The following is a 19,007-nucleotide window of genomic DNA, read 5'->3' as shown; positions in this document are numbered from 1 at the left end:
ACGTGGCGAATCAAGTCTCTGGGGTCTCCAAGCGCAGCCAGCCCGCTTTTCCCAGGCGCGGGGACCAGGGCCCGAGCCTGTCATCGAGAGAGGGCGTGTCTTCTCTCTGCCGCCCCGCCCCCCGAGTCTTGCTCGCCCCGCCCCGAGCCGGACCAACCTCCCCAGGGCGCGCGGGGCCGCCGTTCGGTGCGCAGCTGCAGAGGACAGCTTCCGGGGGGCGGGCCGGCGGAAGTGAGGGCGGTAGGAGGGGCCGTGAGGTGAGAGAGTCCCGTAGCCGGAGTCTGAGGTGAGAAATACCCCGGGGGCCGCTCGGGAGGCGGGGGCGCGGTCCTTCCGCCCCGCCGCAGGCAGGGCCCGGGTGCCGGGCGCCGAGCGCAGCCGACGTCCGCTATTCCCGCGCGAGTTCTCGCGGGAGCCGCCGTTGTCCGCCTCCTGTGGCGGGGGAAACTGATTCTCCGAGGGGTGGTTGCTTTACGAGTCACCCCCAAACAGGGACCGAGCCGGACCGGAGGCTTCTGGCCCAGGCTGCGCTGCCCTGCCGCCTCCTCGCTCCCGCGCACTCCGGCCCCTGGACTGCGGGTCCAACGGCCGCTGGGCAGGCGACGAGGACTTGGCCGACCTTGGCCCGGGTTGGGGACGCGTCCTGGCGAGGTCCCGCGCGGCTGCCCCCGGCGCAGCAGCTCCGGGCCCTCGCGGGAACCGTGGGGGCTGTCCGCGCAGGCCTCCGCCCGCTGCTGCGCTCGGCAAAGTTTGCTGAGCGCCCCGGCCTCGGCGGGGCGCCGGGCCCAGTGCCGCCGAGACCAGGCCCCGCTCTGGAGCAGCTCCCAGCCTCCCGGGGAAGGCCGCACAAACGTCCGGACGGCCGCCACGGAAACGGCCGTGGCAGCGCCGTGGTGCTCAGACCTACCGCCGCTGGCGCTCGGGGTAGGAGCCTTCTCCAGCAGTGACACGTGGGCGGGGTTTCCAGCAAAGTTGGTATTGGCCTCCGCTGTCCCCTGAATTCCTGGAATGTTTAAGCGCTTGCTGGGGCCTGGCAGGCGGCGAGCTGCGCCCCGGGAGCTCCCGGCCTCCCGGCCAAGCGTTGGTTACAGTTTCTGTTTTAAGCGGCCTCCGAAGGAGGCAGGGCGCTGCGGGTTATCGGGAGAGGACTGACCCCGTCGAGGTGGAGGGATGCTTGAGCAGAGCTCCCAGGAGGGACTAGGAATTTGGACAGAGTGTTTCCAGCAGAGGCAGTAGTGTGACTCGGGGCTCAGAGGTGGCTGTTTGGAGGCTGGCAGCAGGACAGCGTGGCCAGAGGGCAGAAGGCAAGGGAGAAACAGGAGGTGTGGCTGTTAATGTCCAGCCAGACCAGACAGGCCTTGTCACCGGCAGGAAACTTGGCCTAGAGAGAGCCGGGGAAGATGGGGGGGTGGCTCTTACAGGGACCCTACAGGCCATGAGAGGAGTCTAGTCCTGTTGGCTGTAGCAGGCAACACTGCTTTGGAAAGATGCCGCCGCCTGGCAGTGAGGGTTAGGCCCAGCCAAATCTTGGAGGCAAGGTGGACAGGGAGTGGCTGTAGTGACTGAAGTGGGAGATCTAGAGGCACTGCTAAGTGAACTGTGGGTTGCATTGACATTGAGTACAGAGCCTGGCACAGAGGCAGCAAAGCTTGAAAAGACTTAATGCACTTCCTATTGCATGACCACTGAGTGACCCTAGACAAGTCCCTTCCTCTCTCCAGCTTCCTTTCTCCATGTGTATCATAAAGTTGTTACACTGTCTCCTGAGATATGGGAGAAACTCTCTAAAGGAGTTCTCTCTGGAGAGAGCTGTTGTCACTCCATTCTGTCCCATTCAGAATTGGCCCAGGGCTCCCCGCCCCGCCATGACTTCTCACCCAGGCATACTTAGCCCTCCTAATTTGTACCCAGATACCTTTGCAGCTTTATGGTACTCTGCCCCTCTTTACATATCCCTCCCCTTCCGGTGTGGGACTTGTTTTCCCTGTTTTCTTCCCTTCCTACCCTCTCTGAATTCACCATGGGGCCTGGGGGCCAGGGCGCAGAACTTGCCAGGTCATCTGCCTAGTGTGCCTGCCAAGTAATGATCCTCAGGCTTCCTTAGGGTAATGAGTTCAGGTCCTGTCTCTCTGCTGAACTGTGAGTGCCTTGGGATTACAATTGTATCTTACTCCTTCCACAACCCCTACAGCTCAGGGCCTGGCTTGGCACTAATGGGTATTAATGCATGAGCTCACTCACCCCATCTGCTGCATGCATAAGTAGCTGTGGAGAGTGCAATCAGGAGTGACCCCACCTGTTTTGTTTTAAAGTCCACTAAGCACCTTAAAATTCCTTGCCCCCACCCCCACCCACCCCAATTTCACTGACCTTTAAGGGCCCGGAGTGATAGCTTTTCCTATTACCTTTTAACAGATGGAGAAGCCAACATTCTGAAAGGTTAAATGACTTACCTATAGCTGCAAAGTTAGGTAGGGAAATTTTGGGTCTTTGAACTAGAGGTACAGCTCAGTGGGAGACTAGTATTGTGCACATGGCTCTGGGTTTGATTCTCCAGCAACCCCACCCCCCCACACACACACACCTCTTCTGGAAAAAAAAAAAAAGTCTCTCTTCCCTGTAGCTCAGTAGACTGAGACTGGCCTGAGCTGGCTGAGACATTTCTGCCAGCTGCCTTTGAGTCTCCTTTCCTGCCCCCTTGTGGGGGCCTAGCAGTGCTTTTCCATGCTTTGCTTTTGCATCTCATCTTCAAGAATCAGTGCAGAGCTTGGATGGTATTTTCACTTAGGCTCTTCTAGGAGCTTCATAGCTACCAGAGAATTCAATTAACATCTTTTGAAGTTTTGCCTCAGGAAACGTTAGGGTCCAGGAAGACTCCCTGGGTTAGCCAAGCTCACCCAGCAAATTTGAAACACAACCGTTAAAAGAGTGCGGTTTTGGAGAAGCCAGTGTTAGCTGAGGGCAGCCTCTTGGGCTGGTTTTCTCCCTTGTGAAGCTTCAGAGGTCTTGGTTTTTGTCATGGCTCTGCAGGGCCTGGTGTTGTGGGACTTTGGTGGTGTCCATTGAGTCCCCTTTGTGGGGTTATTTCACAGGAAGGGAAATCTGTGGTTCCTTGAGATGGCCTGATATGAAGGAGTCACACGTCCTGCCTTCCCGAGCTGCCCTGTGGCTACCTTGTCCTTCAAGTGCAGGAGCTGGCTGAAATGTCGGGAATGGAAGCTAATGTGGTAAGGGGTGTTCCAGGGCGTGGGTAAGGTGGGGAAAGTTGAGCCCTGGACCTGCTGAGGTACTGAGGCCCTGAGACTCTAATTCATTCTTCCTTTCCCCTGGATGCTTGGAACTGGAGCAAGACTGCCCTCCTCCCTCCTCCCCCAGGGAAGAACCTATTATAATCCTGGGGACACTTCAGGAGTCAATATGTTTCTGCCTTTCTGTGAAGAGGGAAGGGAGGGAAACCTGGGTGGTCCCTACACCCAGCTATTCCTAGCCCCTTCCCTGGGCCCTCCCAACTTTCTTAGCAGCAGCAGGTGTCCCTTTGAATGCTGGCCAAAGTGAAGGCTGGCAATTGGAGAACCTGCACTCACTCATAATTGAACTTGACTTTCTGCCAGAGGGTGCCCTGTCCCTTAGAGTTGGGAATTCAAGTCTCCCTGCTAAAGAGGAGAGGGCAGAGACAATAGGTGGATTTGTTGTTTCTGAGGTCATAGCTGCTTGTCTCTCTGCTCTAGACTATTCCAATCTGGCAAAACAAGCCACATGGGGCTGCTCGAAGTGTAGTGAGAAGAATTGGGACCAATCTTCCCCTGAAACCATGTCCCCGGGCATCGTTTGAGGTGAGTGCTAGAAGGACAAGGAAAGTAGAAGCTCAGACCTCATGGGAGGTTGGTGCCACCTGGTTTCCTGGTCCCTTTTTCAGTTGTTCAGGAAATATTTACTAAGTGCTTATAGTAGATCCTGGTCACTATGATTGGACACAAATCTGTTACCACAATGCTCAAGACTTTACATTTGCTCATAAATTAATAATCTTTCACTGCATCTTTGTTGTCTCTGCTGACTTGGATTTCCAACAGTTCAGTTTTATCAGAGCAGGCCAAAGGCATTTGCTGAATCAAATCTCCAGACAGGTTATGTCTGTGCTCTGAGGTGTTTGCCCACAACCTGGCAAGTCCCCACATGGGACAAAGTGCTGTCTTTGGAACTCTGCTTTTCTCATGAGCCCTGAGTTGGCTACTCGGGCACTATTTTTAGTAGTTCTCTGAGGCTGTTGTCCCCATCCTCTTTCTGGCCAAATGTGACCGCTTTTTTACTGGGCTCCTTCAGTCTTACCTCTGTGTCTAGGGAGCTGTTAACACTCTTTAGCAGAGGTTCCTACCTGGCCCAGGTCTCTTGAGACCCCCTTCTGCAGTCCAAAGCTAGATAGTATTAGCCTGAGCAGTCTTCCTCTAGGAACTCATGATTAGGGACTAGCTCAGGGCTACATGGTTAAGGTGTGTGAGTTTGGGAAGCTGGGACATAAAAGAAGTACTGCTTTCTGCCCACACAGAAGAGACAGAAATATATACATGAAAGAATGTGAGCCCAGGCAGAACAAAAATGATGCTAACTTTGTAGGAACTAGTTCTAGAGTTAGAAGTGATGTCTATTCGAGCCAGGAATGGGGTTGGAAATATGTGTGGATGAGGGGTTGTCCCATGACCCATATTGCTAGCTATTCAGAATTACCTAAAGGATGTGGACAGGATGTAGTTCTGGCTGCCTTAGAAGTATCAGAAACAGGGAATACACTAGGGAGTGTTACTGACTCCATGATTTGTCCCCACACTAGACTGTACATACCAGTCCATTGACCAAATGCTGCTGGGCAGAGACAATCAAGGACATAGTCTTTCTCAGTGCAGGAGTATATATGAACAGTATTAAGTCTTTCTCAGTGCAGGAGTATATATGAACAGTATTAGTAATAGTAGCTGACATTTACTGGGCACATCCTTTGTGTCAGACACTGTGCAAAGTACTTAACTGTGTTAATTGATTTAGTTGTCAAGAACAATGGAACATTCAGAGCTAATTCAGGAAAGCAAATGGACGCCTTCCTGAAGTGGCTCATCTTAGCAGTAGCTCCTGGGTCAGTGAAAGTCCTGCTTTGACCCTGGGGTATCACTTAACTCCTGTGAATGCCAGGTTCCTTATCTAAAAGCAGAAGCTATCAGCTCCTAATCCACCTACCAAGCAATTTGTAGCAGAAATATTTGCATTTAATTCACATATAGGTATGTGCTATTATTTTATTACCTTAGGTGTGTTACAATTCACTGAGGTTGGCTTCAAATTTGTGATCCTCTTACCTCAGCTTCCCAAGTTGCTAGGATTATAGTTGTGTACCACCACGCCCAGATTTTGTTTTAATCATAATCAGCATGAGATTGATTCCTGTTTTTTTCATTTAACACGTTACCATTTACTCAGCCACTCTTTTCCTTGGTGATTGTTCATTTGGGTTGAGGGGTTAAAAAATCCCCTTATGGGGGTTGGGGTTGTGGCTCAGTGTAGAGCACTTGCCTAGCTAGCACATGTAAGGCCCTGGATTCAGTCCTGAGCACCACATAAAAGTAAGTAAATACAAAAAGATATTGTGTCCATCTATAATATAAAAAAAAAGATTTTAAAAATACCTTTATGGTTGCTTTTGTACAGTTAATTCCTTTTTTATTTAAATATTCAGTTATCAGGTTTGCTTAACAAAACAGTGGTAGGGCTGGGGCTCACTGGTAGAGCACTTGTTTTTCATACATGACGCTCTGGGTTACATCTCCAGCACCACAAAAAAAACTAAAAACAGGGGCTGGGATTATGGCTCTGCAGTAGAGCGCTTGCCTAGCACGAGGGGGACCCAGATTCAGTCATCAGCACCACATAAAAATAAAGGCATTGTGTGGTGTCCATTTACACCTAAAAAATAAATATTAAAAAAAAAACCTAAAAACAAACCAATGCCATAATAACGTAGATCCCAACTGACTGTATGATTCACCTAGCACCAAAGAAAATCCCAACCACCACACATAAAAAATAAACTAAATTATCTATAAAGGTATACAGAGCTAACCAGGGGAAATCTACCATCAATATAACAAGTTGATGAATTTACATCAGTATTCTTTTCTTGTGGGGGGAGGGTACTGGGAATTGAACTCAGGGGCACTGGACCACTGAGCCACATCCTCAGCCCTATTTTGTATTTTATTTAGAGACAGAGCCTCACTGAGTTGCTTAGTGCCTCGTTTTTGCTGAGGCTGGCTTTGAACTCTTGATCCTCCTGCCTCAGCCTCCTAAACCACTGGGATTAAAGGCCACCATGCCCAGCTCTAGTATTTTTTTTTTTAATACCTTTCCCAGCTCTAGTATTCTTTCTTTCCTTTTAAATACCTTTATTTAGTTAGTTTTATGTGATACTGGGGATCAAACCCATGCCTCCCATGTGCTAGGCAAGTTCTCTACCACTGAGCCACAACCCAAGCCCTACATCAGTATTCTTAAACCTATAGGGCAATATAATTTTAAACAGTAGCCACCTCTACTAATCCCAGTGCCTCTGGATACTGAGGCAGAAGGATCACAAATTCCAAAGCAGCCTGGGCAACTTGCAAGACCCTGTATTAAAAAATAAAAGAACTGGGCTTGTAACTTAGTGATAAAGTACCCTAGGTTTCAATCCTCAGTACCAAAAACAGAAAGAAAAAATAACTGAGACCCTAAAGAAACTTGCTTCTGAACTCCTTACTCAAGCTGTTTGCAACCAAGAACCCCCTTCCACAACCCTAGGAAGTCTTCGTGACACTTAATTCTGGCTTAGATGCCTCCCATCCTACCCTGTGCATTTTGCCATCTCTGATTGGCTCATCATGGTGTCAGTAAATGTTGGTGAATTTTGCTTCCCCACAGACCCTGCCCAACATCTCTGACCTGTGCATGAGAGATGTGCCCCCAGTCCCTACTCTGGCAGACGTTGCCTGGATTGCTGCAGATGAAGAGGAGACATATGCCCGGGTCAGGTAGCTAAGGCAGCAGCTAGGAGTGGGGAGCTTCTTCCCCAAAGTGGCAAAAAGCAAGGAGGGGCTTGTGAGAGGCTGGGGGTTGGGAGGCAACAGGAATGAGAGCTGTGGGCTCAGAGGGGAGCAGAACTTAGGAGATGAAGGAATTTTAGAAGGGATGCAGTGGCCATCTGTCTGTGATGGACATGTTTTATCTTTCTCTGGTCCAGGAGTGATACACGGCCCCTGAGGCATACCTGGAAGCCCAGTCCTCTGATTGTCATGCAGCGCAATGCCTCTGTGCCCAACCTGCGTGGGTCTGAGGAGAGGCTCCTGGCCCTGAAGAAACCAGCCCTGCCAGCCCTAAGCCGCACCACTGAGCTGCAGGATGAGCTGAGCCACCTGCGCAGCCAGATTGCCAAGATAGTAGCAGCTGATGCAGGTAGGAGCCCCTGATTCAGAGCTATAATATAATAGGCTGTCCTTTTCCCCCTGGCTTTGGGCAGGAAAATGGTGGTCCAATTCAGGAGGGCTTAAGCCAAGGGCCCTGGGGTTGTCCTGAGGCCCAACTAGTCTGTTGGCCCTTGGTTGATTTCCACCAGTCACTTTGGGATAAATGGTTTGGTTAGGAACAAAACTTTTGGTCATCCTATGACCTCAGGCAGATTTCCTCCCTTAGCCACAAAAATCAGTGCCCTCTTCCAGGTGTCTTTAAGATCACACACTCTTTGCTTTTTTCAATTTAGTAAGCATTCACCACCACCACAAGATGTATCCCCTTTAAGCACCTATCCTCTCTTTCCTTGTCCTTTCTACCAGAGGTCACCTCTCCAGCTTTCTGTCTATAGTTAAGGCAGAACAAATGGAAATGGGTGGGAGCCAGCCTTGAGCAGAGAGGCATGGACAAGCAACAGGTGGATCTTGACCAGGATTCTTAATGACTCAGTCATAGGTGCTAAACCTTATCAGTTGGGACTGCACTTAAATTTCCCATTTCTATTTCATGGCTGTTTTTGGTTTTGTTTTTTGGTCATCCAAGATAAGCAGAACTAGCTTATGAAAAAAAATCAGAGAATATTTCTTAGATACTGAGGAAATTCTGTCTATTAAGATTTGGGAGGGCTGGGATTGTGGCTCAGCAGCAAAGTGCTCGCCTAGCAAGAGCGGGACCTGGGTTCGATCGTCAGCACCACATAAAAAAGTAAAGGCATTGTGTTGTGTCCATCTACACCTAAAAAAATAAATAAATAAATATTAAAAAAAGAAAAAAAGATTTGGGGAACTAGAAGGCCCCCACCATTCTAGTTTTTGCCCAGAATAGTTTTAGTTCACAGATAATAAGATTCAAAGGCGCAGAATCAAAAGCAGTGTCCCAGTGAGAGAAATAACAAATATGGGCCTTGCCGCTGTCACTGTTGCATAAATTTAAGCCAGGGCTGTCACCCTGTAGCCCACCATGGAAACTCTTGAGGCTTTTATGGGATAGATTTTTCGGTCCTTCTGGAACACTGAAGAGCCCCATGCTTCCCCATTTTTCTAAACCCCTAAGTGGGAAGGATAGTGAGGGACCCATCACTAGCTATATATACCATCCTGTACTCTCCCAGAATGCCATAGTGTCAGCCCAAGAAATAAATAGGTTCCATAGGCAGTGCTTGTGGGGAGAAGAGATCACTGCTATGTTGTAGCCCCAATGTCCATCCATGCCTGTTGTTTTCTCTTTCAGCTTCGGCTTCATTAACGCCAGATTTCTTATCTCCAGGAAGTTCAAATGTCTCTTCTCCCTTACCTTGTTTTGGATCCTCATTCCACTCTACAACTTCCTTTGTCATTAGTGACATCACCGAGGAGACCGAGGTAGAGGTCCCTGAGCTTCCATCAGTCCCCCTGCTTTGTTCTGCCAGCCCTGAATGTTGTAAACCAGAACACAAAGCTACCTGCAGCTCGTCTGAAGAGGATGACTGCATCTCTCTGTCCAAGGCCAGCAGCTTTGCAGACATGATGGGTATCCTAAAGGACTTTCACCGGATAAAACAGAGCCAAGATCTGTAAGTAGTTGACAGGGAGACCTGGTTTCCTATTTAAGTTGCCTGTGGTGATTGGATGCAACACACTTACACAAGTCCTCGGTAGTAGCCATTATGTCACTGGTTCATAAAGCTGCTAACTACATGGTTGCTAATGCTGGGACCCCAGTTTGAGGAAGGAGCAACACTTCACATTTTGGGTTAAGTTGCCCCCAACCAAATGTTAGACTAGTGAGAATTTTACAGAGAAGCTCATCTAATCCAACTTCTGTCTCTAGGTGGATTCATCATTTAGTTTTCATATTGCTAAGTAGCACTGTTTCCGGGTCTCAACATCAGACTTAGGGTTGTATGACACAGTAAAACTATAGACGTCTTGGTGCAAGGAGAATTTCTAAAAGTCAAGTATTTCTGCTTTAAAAGACAGTGGTCCATAATGCAAAAGCCCTTGCAAGTACAAGGCTTTTGAGATTCACAGGTAGTTTCTAAACCTGTAATTGCTCAGGTTTGTTAAAAATACACCATAAATTTACCAAAGCAGAATCACCAAGGAGTGGAGCTCTTGTTTCTATGGGAATATGCTGGAGTCTGGGGAGGCCACCTCCAGCCCCCTTGAAAAAAAGCCCTTCCAGTGTCTCCAAGTATGGTCTGAGCTGCTTGGAGCTCATCAGATCCTTATTGCCAAGTTCTGTCCTGGGATTTTTTCTCCTTGTAATAGAAGAAGCTAGGTTGATGACTAAGAATGAGAAAGAAAGTAGCCCTGTCCACAAGAGTTCAGAATTATGATAAACCATTCATTTACTTTTAAGGTTTAATGGTCGATTTTGCCCCTTATATATTGCCTAAAGACCAGTAGAACACCTTCATGAGAATGTATGGGCGAGGCTGGGGTTGTGGTTCAGTGGTAGAATGCTCACCTAGCATGCGTGAGGCACTTGGTTCAAACCTCAGCACCACATAAAAATGAAATAAAGATATTGTGTCCACCTACAACTAAAACAAAATAATAAATATTAAAAAAAAAAGAATATATGGGCATCACTACATGATATAGCAGGTAATTTGAGTCTATCTTAGTTTGGTCCCAAGAGTTCCTTATGAAATGTGAATTTTTTTCTGATTCCGAATCTCATAAAATTCTCTCTCTCAGCTCCCCTGTGGGCAGGACAAGGTAGTAGGCAATCTTTTTTTTTTTTTTTTTTTTTTTTTTAAGAGAGAGAATTTAATATTTATTTTTTAGTTTTCGGTGGACACAACATCTTTGTTTGTATGTGGTGCTGAGGATTGAACCCGGGCCGCACGCTTGCCAGGCAAGCGCACTACCGCTTGAGCCACATCCCCAACCCTAGTAGGTAATCTTTAACACAACTTTTCCTCAGAACTAACAAGTCAGAATGGCCAAGAGTCATCAGTTCCTTCCCCTGTAGACTCTTGGGACAAGCTACTAAGGAAAGATAGGGTCATAAAGCCGAAGTGTAGCTACCAGAGGCCAGTGGTCCTTTATTTTGCTATACCTTATGTATAGGTATTTCCAGAAGTAGTACAGCCTTCTAATTAAGTGAGATTGGGAACTAGCAAGGTTGGTTTTAAAGTGTGGATTCATCACTTGTTTAATGACTACCAATGACTGTAGACAAACAGCATGCCCTTCTGTGCTTCATTTTCCCATCAGTAGAGGGGACTTGTAATGGCAGCTGCTTCACAAGATTGTTCTGAGGATTCAGTGAGATATTGTGTGCAGACACAGAGCAAGTTCCCCCTAAATACAAGCTATTGTTGTCTCTCTAGGACCCGGAGTTTAATGAAGGAGGAAGACCCTGCTGTGCTTATCTCTGAGGTCCTAAGGAGGAAGTTTGCTTTGAAGGAAGAAGATATCAGTAGAAAAGGAAACTGATGGCACTCCACTCTGCAAACTCAGTCTCATGCTCCTGGAATTCCTTCAATAGCTGCCTTCCTCACCGCAGATGTTTCTGCCTCTCAATACAGTCTTGCTGACAAGCTAGATCTTGGGCTGAAAGAGAAGAGCTGGATTATATGTTTTCCATTTGAGCTGAGACACTTGTTTCAGGTAGTTGTATATGGTGGAGTCTCAGCTTAAGGGGAATGAAAGAAGTTTGTTTTTCCTTGTCCCTGTGTGAAAATAGGACCTAAATGAATGACTGACTTCACTGCATTAGACCCCATAACTGGTCTCACCAGACACTTTGTGCCAGCTGTCACTTACTCTCAGCAGCTTTCTTGCAGCAGAGTAGGGCTGAGGGGAAGGGGCTACAAGTGTTTATGTACATGTTCACAGGGCAGGGAATATCTTATGCTGCTCCATCATAAACCTACACCAATGCCCAGCAGTCACCCCTTCCCTGTCTAGATGTAGAGTTCAGGCCACTGGACCAGCCAAGACTTGGGCTGCTGTTGGGAGGCCTAGGCTATTTTTTCTTAAACATGTTTTATAATACTGTACAACCAAATCTACCCTCCAAGGCCCTGAGGCCTCATCACTTCCACCGACTGAAAACTTTTCTTCCACGGACTCTAGTAAGTCCAGTAGGTAAGAGAAATGGGGAGGGGAAAGAGCATACCATCCTTTCAGGCCCTTGGCTGACTATTCCATTGAATTGGGCCAAGGTACATACTTAACTGCATCATGCATGCATGACTCAGATGCCCTCAGGGCCCTTTCTCTAGGTATGTATACTGTGTGTGTTTGGGTTGAAACACTAGCTGATATTAAATGAAGGATTTGGAGAAATAGTACATTTTCTTTGTCCATCTCTGAGTTGTGATTATCCAGCATCCTTTAAGGGTAGAGGATTTCTATTAATTTTAAGGTACATGAACTTTTAGGCTCCTGGCTTGCTTACTCTTTTTTCTTATAAAGTCCTGCACTTTCGTAAAAGTAAACTTCCCTAGGAAGTTTCTTTCCCCTTTATGGAGAGATTTTGCCCTAAACTCTTAAAAGCAGTTCCATCTTATACTTACAGGTTTGCCCCTAGAGGTTGTTTAAACCTCAGGTACTCTACCTGCAACATGAGAAACTGCCACCTTGTGGACTATGCTTTGGGTAAGAAAGGGCCAAATAAGACCTGTTCAGGGCAATGACAGAATATATTAAAAAGTTTCTTTTTAAAAAGTAAAATTGGTAATGTCTTAATTACCACTTGTTTTACACCTTGTGAAAGAAGAGTAACAACAGCTACATCTAGGTTATATACATCACACTTTTTTTAGGGGGACTATTTAAACAAAGTACAGAACTTGAATATGCTGTATAACCACCACAAAAATAAAATAACAAAAAAGACTACCCCCATCCGGTTGGGGAGATTTGCCTTTTCTCTCAAAATAGTATCAGGAATGGACTAGGAACAGAGCTCAGTGGCAAAGCACTTGCCTAACGTGTGTGCAGTCCTGGGTTTGATCCCCAGCACTGCACACAAAAAACACACACCCAATCAATCAACCAATAAAAAGATATCAGGAATAATGGTTCCAAGCCTAAGTTGAATGGGTACAATTATAGCCAGAAATGAAAAGAACATGCACCCTTAAGAAAGGACCCAGTTGAACATGGGAAAGGGCAGAGGTGGTTCCATACAGGTTGACTAACAGGCTCTTTAGTGGAGGGATAAGTTCCTCCCATGCCTCCTCAGTGCTCACCACACTCGGGGAACTCTAGTCTACCTTCCTGAGGGAAAAGCATGATACCAGTCTATACTGTTTCAACACGCTTTACTTACAAAGAAATTACTGAACACTAACAATTTAATTAATCCCATGATACTTTCCCACCTAAATCCATACTCCCCTCATCCACATTTATAAGATATTTTTCTACAACACTGCCATTTCAAGGTGCTTTTAGAACCAAACCCTCATAAACATTTAGAATTGGTGCCTGATAACTTGATTCCCTTCAGAATCCTGGGTAAAGAGCAAATCAGGCTCCAGATTGAACTGAATGGTCCCATCCTGGCACTGAGCTGGAGAGCTGGTGGGAAACTGCCCTTGGCCCCGATTCCAGGCACTGGTTAAATCTTGGAAAGGCACTCTAGTGTCATGGGCAATGACTCGCTGTCCCTGAGAATCTTCAGTGAAAAGCTGACTCAAGGAATCCTTATCAATCTTCTCACTCTCCCAGGAAAACCCAGAAAGGAGACAAGGGCTTTGTTTCACTGATTCTGTTTTTTCTCTACTCCAGGACTCCCTGGAAGCTTGAAGACACACAGGGGCCTGCCTGTTTTCTTTGGCAGACATCTTCCTTTCCAACTTAGCTTTGTCCCAGAGCTGATGGCATTTACCCCCAGATACTTTGATGTCTCTCTCCAGGTCCTGATAGTTCTTAGATCCAAGAAGCCATTTCCTTTTCCTGAGAGAATCCCTCTTTCCTTCCTTTGGGTCCAGCAAACAAGAACTCTCCAAGTCCTGGGTGAAGGAAAAAGCTAGTGAAGCATCATTCTCACCAGCAGAGACAAGGGTGGTAGGTTGGGGCAAAGGCAGCAGAGTTAAAAATGGGGTTCCCAAACTGTGGTGGCCAGAAGTCTGCAAGGATAGAGGAGAAAGTGCAGTTTCCTGGATATCTGCAGGGGTTGAAGTGGCCAAAGGAGGTGTAATGTCATTATCCCTCAAGTCCTGGATCAGATGGTTTGGCTGGGTTGTATCTGTCTTGGACTCGGACTCTTTGTTGATGTGACTTTCTATGTGAGACGAAACACTCCTCTGGTTGCCACCATCTGTCATTCCTAGTAAAACAGGAGTGGACAGATATTATAATCCAGGAAAACTGCTTTGAACAGGATTTAATTGGCTTTTTCTGCAATCAGTACCAGGCACTATTACCTAGTGCAGGGATCTTACTTAGACTCTTCAGATAACTTTGTGGTTGCTTTTAATCTCGCTGTTCTTTCCTGAACAATCTAAACCACAGATTTTATATTCCCCTACTCAAATATATGGATGTTCCCCATGACCTATACGTGCATATATATACATCAGACCACAGCCTATTTTTCCAGCTCAGTTTTTGTTCATATGGTGTGCTTAATATAGGGCATATTAGAATCCCAGCAGCTTGGGAGGCTGACGCAGGAGGATTGCAAGTTCAAAGCCAACCTCAGCAACTTAGTGAGGCCATAGTCAACTTAGGTAGCACATGCCCTTTGACGGTTTATACAAAGCAATTCTGAATCAGAGAAGATTCCTCCCAGTGCCCTCCAACTGGTAGGAACCCCTGCTTTATAAGCAACCTGCTCCAAGATGGCTCTCAAGTACATCTTTCCCCACTGTTGTGTCAGTGAATGCAAATATTTGTATTAAACTGAAAACAGAATCAGAAAAATATATTTGTAAAAACATGCATATACTGCTTTTCAAAAGGCAATAATTTCTTGTTTTATAACACAATAAGGCAGCTAAGTTTAACCTGATACTTTGGTTTCACATCTCATAAATGCTGCAACATGGAGCAATGAACATCTTCCTTTGTGCTCCCTGGATAATGAAGTGTTGCCATATGGGTCATCATACCTGGCTGCGAGGTGAAGAAGGAAGCAATGCTGGTCTGCCTAACCTCTACAGATGGACTTCTTCTTTGAGTAAAGGAAATACTAGGCTTTCTCTCTCCAGGAAAAAGTGTTAGCATTTTGGTGCCTGGTTTGATTAAATGTGTCTGAGAAGGGAAAGAAAAAGAAAAACATAACCTATTAAAAGAGCTGTCTGACAAGCTGTTTTAAAGAGAACCAAGAAACACCAGTGACAATACTAGACCCCAAAACATTTCCAAATTTGATGGAAACTATAAACAACTATATTATCTTCTTCAAAGACAGCCTACACAAGATCTCCCATTTCACATGTTCTTCAATGTGACCATTACACTCTACACTCTTCCCATCAAGTTCACCTTGAACTTGGGAGAAACTTTGTGATTACCTTAGCCAATAAAATATTAAAGAAGTAACATTACATGATTCTCAAAACTAGGTCATAAAAATACCATGACTTCTCCCTTGCTCTCTCGAGAAGCTCACGCTTGGAACCATCCAACGTGTTAGGAAGACCAAGCTGGCACACGCTCTTTAAATTTTATGAGAATCACATTCTAGATAGGTAAAATAATGTGAAAAATACACAAGCCCTTATATGCTAAATATTGGGAAGATAGTAAACAAAACAGATTATAAACAGTTAAAAATAGTCTTAATTAAATTACTATAATATACTAAATCGCATTAGGAAACTTCAGAAAACTACAGGTAATCAGAAAACAGTAAGACCTCAATCACCAAAGAATTTTAAAATAAATCTTTTTTAACCAAGTTGGCCATACTTAGCAGGAGCTAAAGAAAGTCCCTGCCTTTTTCTCCGGTACTGAAAACCCTTCATGCATCCTGTAAGAGCTATGTGCCAATCCCTACTAATGGCCTCCACCGTCCTCCTTCTGTGCCTCAGAGAAGGGCCCTTTTCACACCTAACCCTGCAATATTTCCACTAACCCCAAACATTCCTAATTCCCACAGCCATATGCAATCTCTTCCTCTTTTGAACACACCACTTATACCCTAACAAAATCTTAGAATCAACATTTGATTCACACATTTTTTTATCCTATTCTCTTCATGACTTAACATTGCTTAATATACATAATGAGATGCAGTAAATATTTTAGGAAGAAGGTAGATATACAAGCAGGATAGGTTCCAGTTTCCATTTTATATACACCTACTTGCTACATTTTTCAGTGCATCAACAAAGCTGTCAGGAAACACTAAGGCTTTTCTCATACCATGAACAAAGTTAAGATGAGCTCCTGTCACAGTAATTGATATAATGCATAAGGTTCAGAACAAAGATGGGATGGGAGGTACACCCACTGAAAATTGTGAATGTTTTCATTACAAGTAATCTAACAAGAGAAAATTATTACACTTCTTCTCTAGAACCACCTGGCACTGGTTTTCTCATCTAAACCTAATGAAAATTCAAAGGAGAGAAAAGCAAATTTCTTCTAACTATATCGTAACTCCTAAATTGGAGATGTGATATCTATGCCTACTACCATTACTTTAAGTCTCATAAAAGACTGCTCCCTGCAATAATATTTTCCTCACTTAAAGGGTGTCATGCGTGGGGCTGGGGCTGTGGCTCAGTGGTAGAGCACTTGTATAGCACATGAGGCATTGGGTTTGATCCTCAGCACCACATAAAAATAAATAAATAAAGGTGTTAAAAAAAAAAAAAAAAGATGATGTCATGAGTCCCTGTAGTACGATGGATATACACTGAGTACAACTGTAGTACAAGGATGTCAGAGGTCACTGCAGCACAATATTTTACCCAGCTACCATCAGTTTGGCCCTAATAAGCACTACTTATTGAAGATCTGTTTAATCCTCCTCTTATTGTAACTACTTCCAATGCAGCAATGGCCACAAGTGGTCTTCTCAGTAACAAAGAAGAAAACTTAATAAGCCAATGAATAAATAAGAACTATGGTCATTTAGAAGGAAAAGAAGGTGTCTCAACTGAAATGCACTGGAGGAGGAACCCCCGCGCCACTCTGGAACAATTTCCTGAATACTCCCTGGAAGAGGTCACATTGTTACTAGAAATATTACTGTATCTACATACAGTCAGCCCACGTTATTCCTGTTCTCCCAGTTCCCAAGTATTTATTTCAAGTCACTTTGTTTGTTTTTTGGTACTGGGAATTGACCACTGAGCTACATCCCCAGTTCTTATTATTTTTTATTTTAAGACGGGATCTCACTAAGTTGCCCAGGCTGGCCCTGAATTTGTGATTCTTCTACCCCAGTCTCCCAAGACACTGAGATTACAGGTGTATGGCACTGTGCCCGGCTTGTTACATTTTTAACTTTTATTTTTCTCTATGACCAATCTCAGTACCAACTTCTGGATCACAAATCAGATCTGAAGAGCAAAGAATCTTTAAAAGGGCGCAATGGTGCACATCTGTAATTTCAGCAATGAAAGGCTGAGGCAGGAGGATTACAAATTCAAGGCCAGCCCAGGCAAATTAGAAAGACCATGTCTGAACTAAATAAATACAAAAAGAACAAACAAATAAAGAGCTGAAGACGTAGCTCAGTGGTAAAAAAAAAAAAAAAAAATGGGGTGGGAAGAGACACACAGATAACTGCATCAAAGTCATAGCTTAGTTGTGTCTGCCAATAACTAAAAAATAAATAAATATTTAAAAAAAAAAAAACTTCTGTTAGAACTACTTTTCAATGTTTTAACATAGAGGAAGAATAGTTAAAATACAAAATTTAAAAATTGTATAAATTGAAATAGCATTTATAATCTCATACTAAAACTTGTGTCAGGTTGGGGTTGTTGTAGCTCAGTGGAAGAATTTTTCCCAGCATATGAAAGGCCCTGGGTTCAATCCCCAGCACCACAAAAATAAATACATACTTACATACGTATCTGAATTTCTCATAAGGAAGTTTTCCAGAATATATTTGGTAAAAGAGTAGCAGCAGAACAAAACGTCTGATATAATGTGTAAAGGAAACATGTATGTATATATAATAGTCCTCTTTTATTCAAGTTCTTGTTTTCTGCAACCCATAGTCAACCAAGGTCCAAAGATATTAATGAAAATTCCAAAAAAAAAAAATAATTCTTAAGTTTTAAATTGTCATTGAGTGGGATGATGAAATTCTACACCATCCTGCTTTAGCAGAATGTGAGTCATTTCTTTGTCCAGCACATTCATGTTGCATATACTACCCTCCCTGTGGCCTCTGAAAAACATTCCCATGCTTCATTACAACTGTTTTTAAAATTGTTCTATTTTATTATTAATTATTGTTGTTAACCTCTTACTGTGCTTAATTTATAAACTAAGACTTTATATATATTATATGTATATACTTTATTTTATATATATATATATATATATATATATATATATATATGGAAAAAACATAACATATATAAGAGTTAATACTATCCGAGGTTTCAGGCAACCACGGGGGTCTAGGAATGTATCCACCATAGAAAGAGGGGACTAGTGTACTTATATAAATACATAAAAGGCCCTGAAAAAAAAAAAAGACCCTAAATTGTAAACATTAGTAACCACCAGTGAGGCCTTTTATTCAATAACAATTCTACACTATTTGATTTTTTTATTCTTTACAAACCTGTATTATGATCTTTTTTTTTTTTTAGTTATACATGGGCACAATATCTTTATTTTGCTTATTTATTTAGAATTCTTTTTTTATTTTTTAGTTTTTTGGCGGACACAACATCTTTGTTTGTACGTGGTGCTGAGGATCGAACCCATGCCAGGCGAGATCGCACGAATGCCAGGCGAGTGCGCTACCGCTTGAGCCATATCCCCAGCCCTTGCTTATTTATTTTTATGTGGTGCTGAGGATTGAACCCAGGGTCTCACACATGAGAGGCGAGTGCTCTACCGCTGAGCCCCAACCTCAGCCCTGTATTATGTTCTTAATTAAAAGAAAGAAAGAAAGGAAGGAAAGAAGGAAGGAAGGAAGGAAGGAAAAGAGCTGGGGTTATGGCTCAGTGGTACAGCACTTGTCTAGCATGTGTGAGGCACTGGGTTCCATCCTCAGCACCCTATAAAATAAATAAAACAAAGGTATTGGGAGGAGGGAGGGGGAGGGGGAGGGGAGGGGGAGGGGAGGAGGAGGGAGGGGGAGGGGGAGGGGAGGAGGAGGGAAAAAATCCAGTATCCTCCATACCAAGGCCTAAGTGATAAGGTGAATGTTGTCATGCCTATGAGTTGTAAGATAGGAGAGAAGCAAACTCACTCCAAATGTAGGCCTCTACAGTCTTCTGGTCAAACTACAAAGCACCCCTATTTTCCCCAAAATAGCAAACAGTTCTGTTCAGGGATAAAGTGGGAAGAGGCAGGTCTTTCAAAACACTGTCCACTAAGTACTGCACTAAATGC

The 19,007-nt window shown here is 44.7% G+C and overlaps 2 protein-coding genes across 4 annotated transcripts; one reads left to right on the top strand and one right to left on the bottom strand.

Annotated features, from left to right (window-relative positions):
* Positions 1–191: 191 nt before the first annotated feature.
* Positions 192–12,197, top strand: Mtfr1l (mitochondrial fission regulator 1 like). Of its 3 annotated transcripts, none has more exons than XM_076861003.1 (7): positions 192–286; positions 3,093–3,227; positions 3,729–3,833; positions 6,946–7,055; positions 7,265–7,476; positions 8,761–9,082; positions 10,850–12,197. In XM_076861003.1, the coding sequence occupies exons 2-7, from the start codon at positions 3,204–3,206 to the stop codon at positions 10,953–10,955; spliced, it is 879 nt and encodes a 292-aa protein (XP_076717118.1). In that variant the 5' UTR covers positions 192–286; positions 3,093–3,203; the 3' UTR covers positions 10,956–12,197. The 3 variants fall into 3 exon arrangements, with proteins under 3 accessions (XP_076717118.1, XP_076717119.1, XP_076717116.1); XM_076861004.1 differs by lacking the exon at positions 192–286 and adding an exon at positions 293–924 and having other exon boundaries at positions 8,797–9,082; XM_076861001.1 differs by lacking the exon at positions 192–286 and adding an exon at positions 293–924.
* A 710-nt stretch (positions 12,198–12,907) lies between these two features.
* On the bottom strand, positions 12,908–14,627 carry Aunip (aurora kinase A and ninein interacting protein). Its single transcript, XM_076861005.2, has 2 exons — positions 14,585–14,627; positions 12,908–13,800 (listed from the first exon to the last, which is right to left on the bottom strand). The coding sequence occupies exon 2, from the start codon at positions 13,796–13,798 to the stop codon at positions 12,944–12,946; it is 855 nt and encodes a 284-aa protein (XP_076717120.1). The 5' UTR covers positions 13,799–13,800; positions 14,585–14,627; the 3' UTR covers positions 12,908–12,943.
* Positions 14,628–19,007: the final 4,380 nt, after the last annotated feature.

This window comes from Callospermophilus lateralis, chromosome 7 (assembly GCF_048772815.1).
Source record: "Callospermophilus lateralis isolate mCalLat2 chromosome 7, mCalLat2.hap1, whole genome shotgun sequence".
Classification (NCBI taxonomy): domain Eukaryota; kingdom Metazoa; phylum Chordata; class Mammalia; order Rodentia; family Sciuridae; genus Callospermophilus; species Callospermophilus lateralis.
The sequence above is the reverse complement of the archived record's forward strand: the minus strand, read 5'-3'. Positions and strand labels throughout refer to the sequence as shown.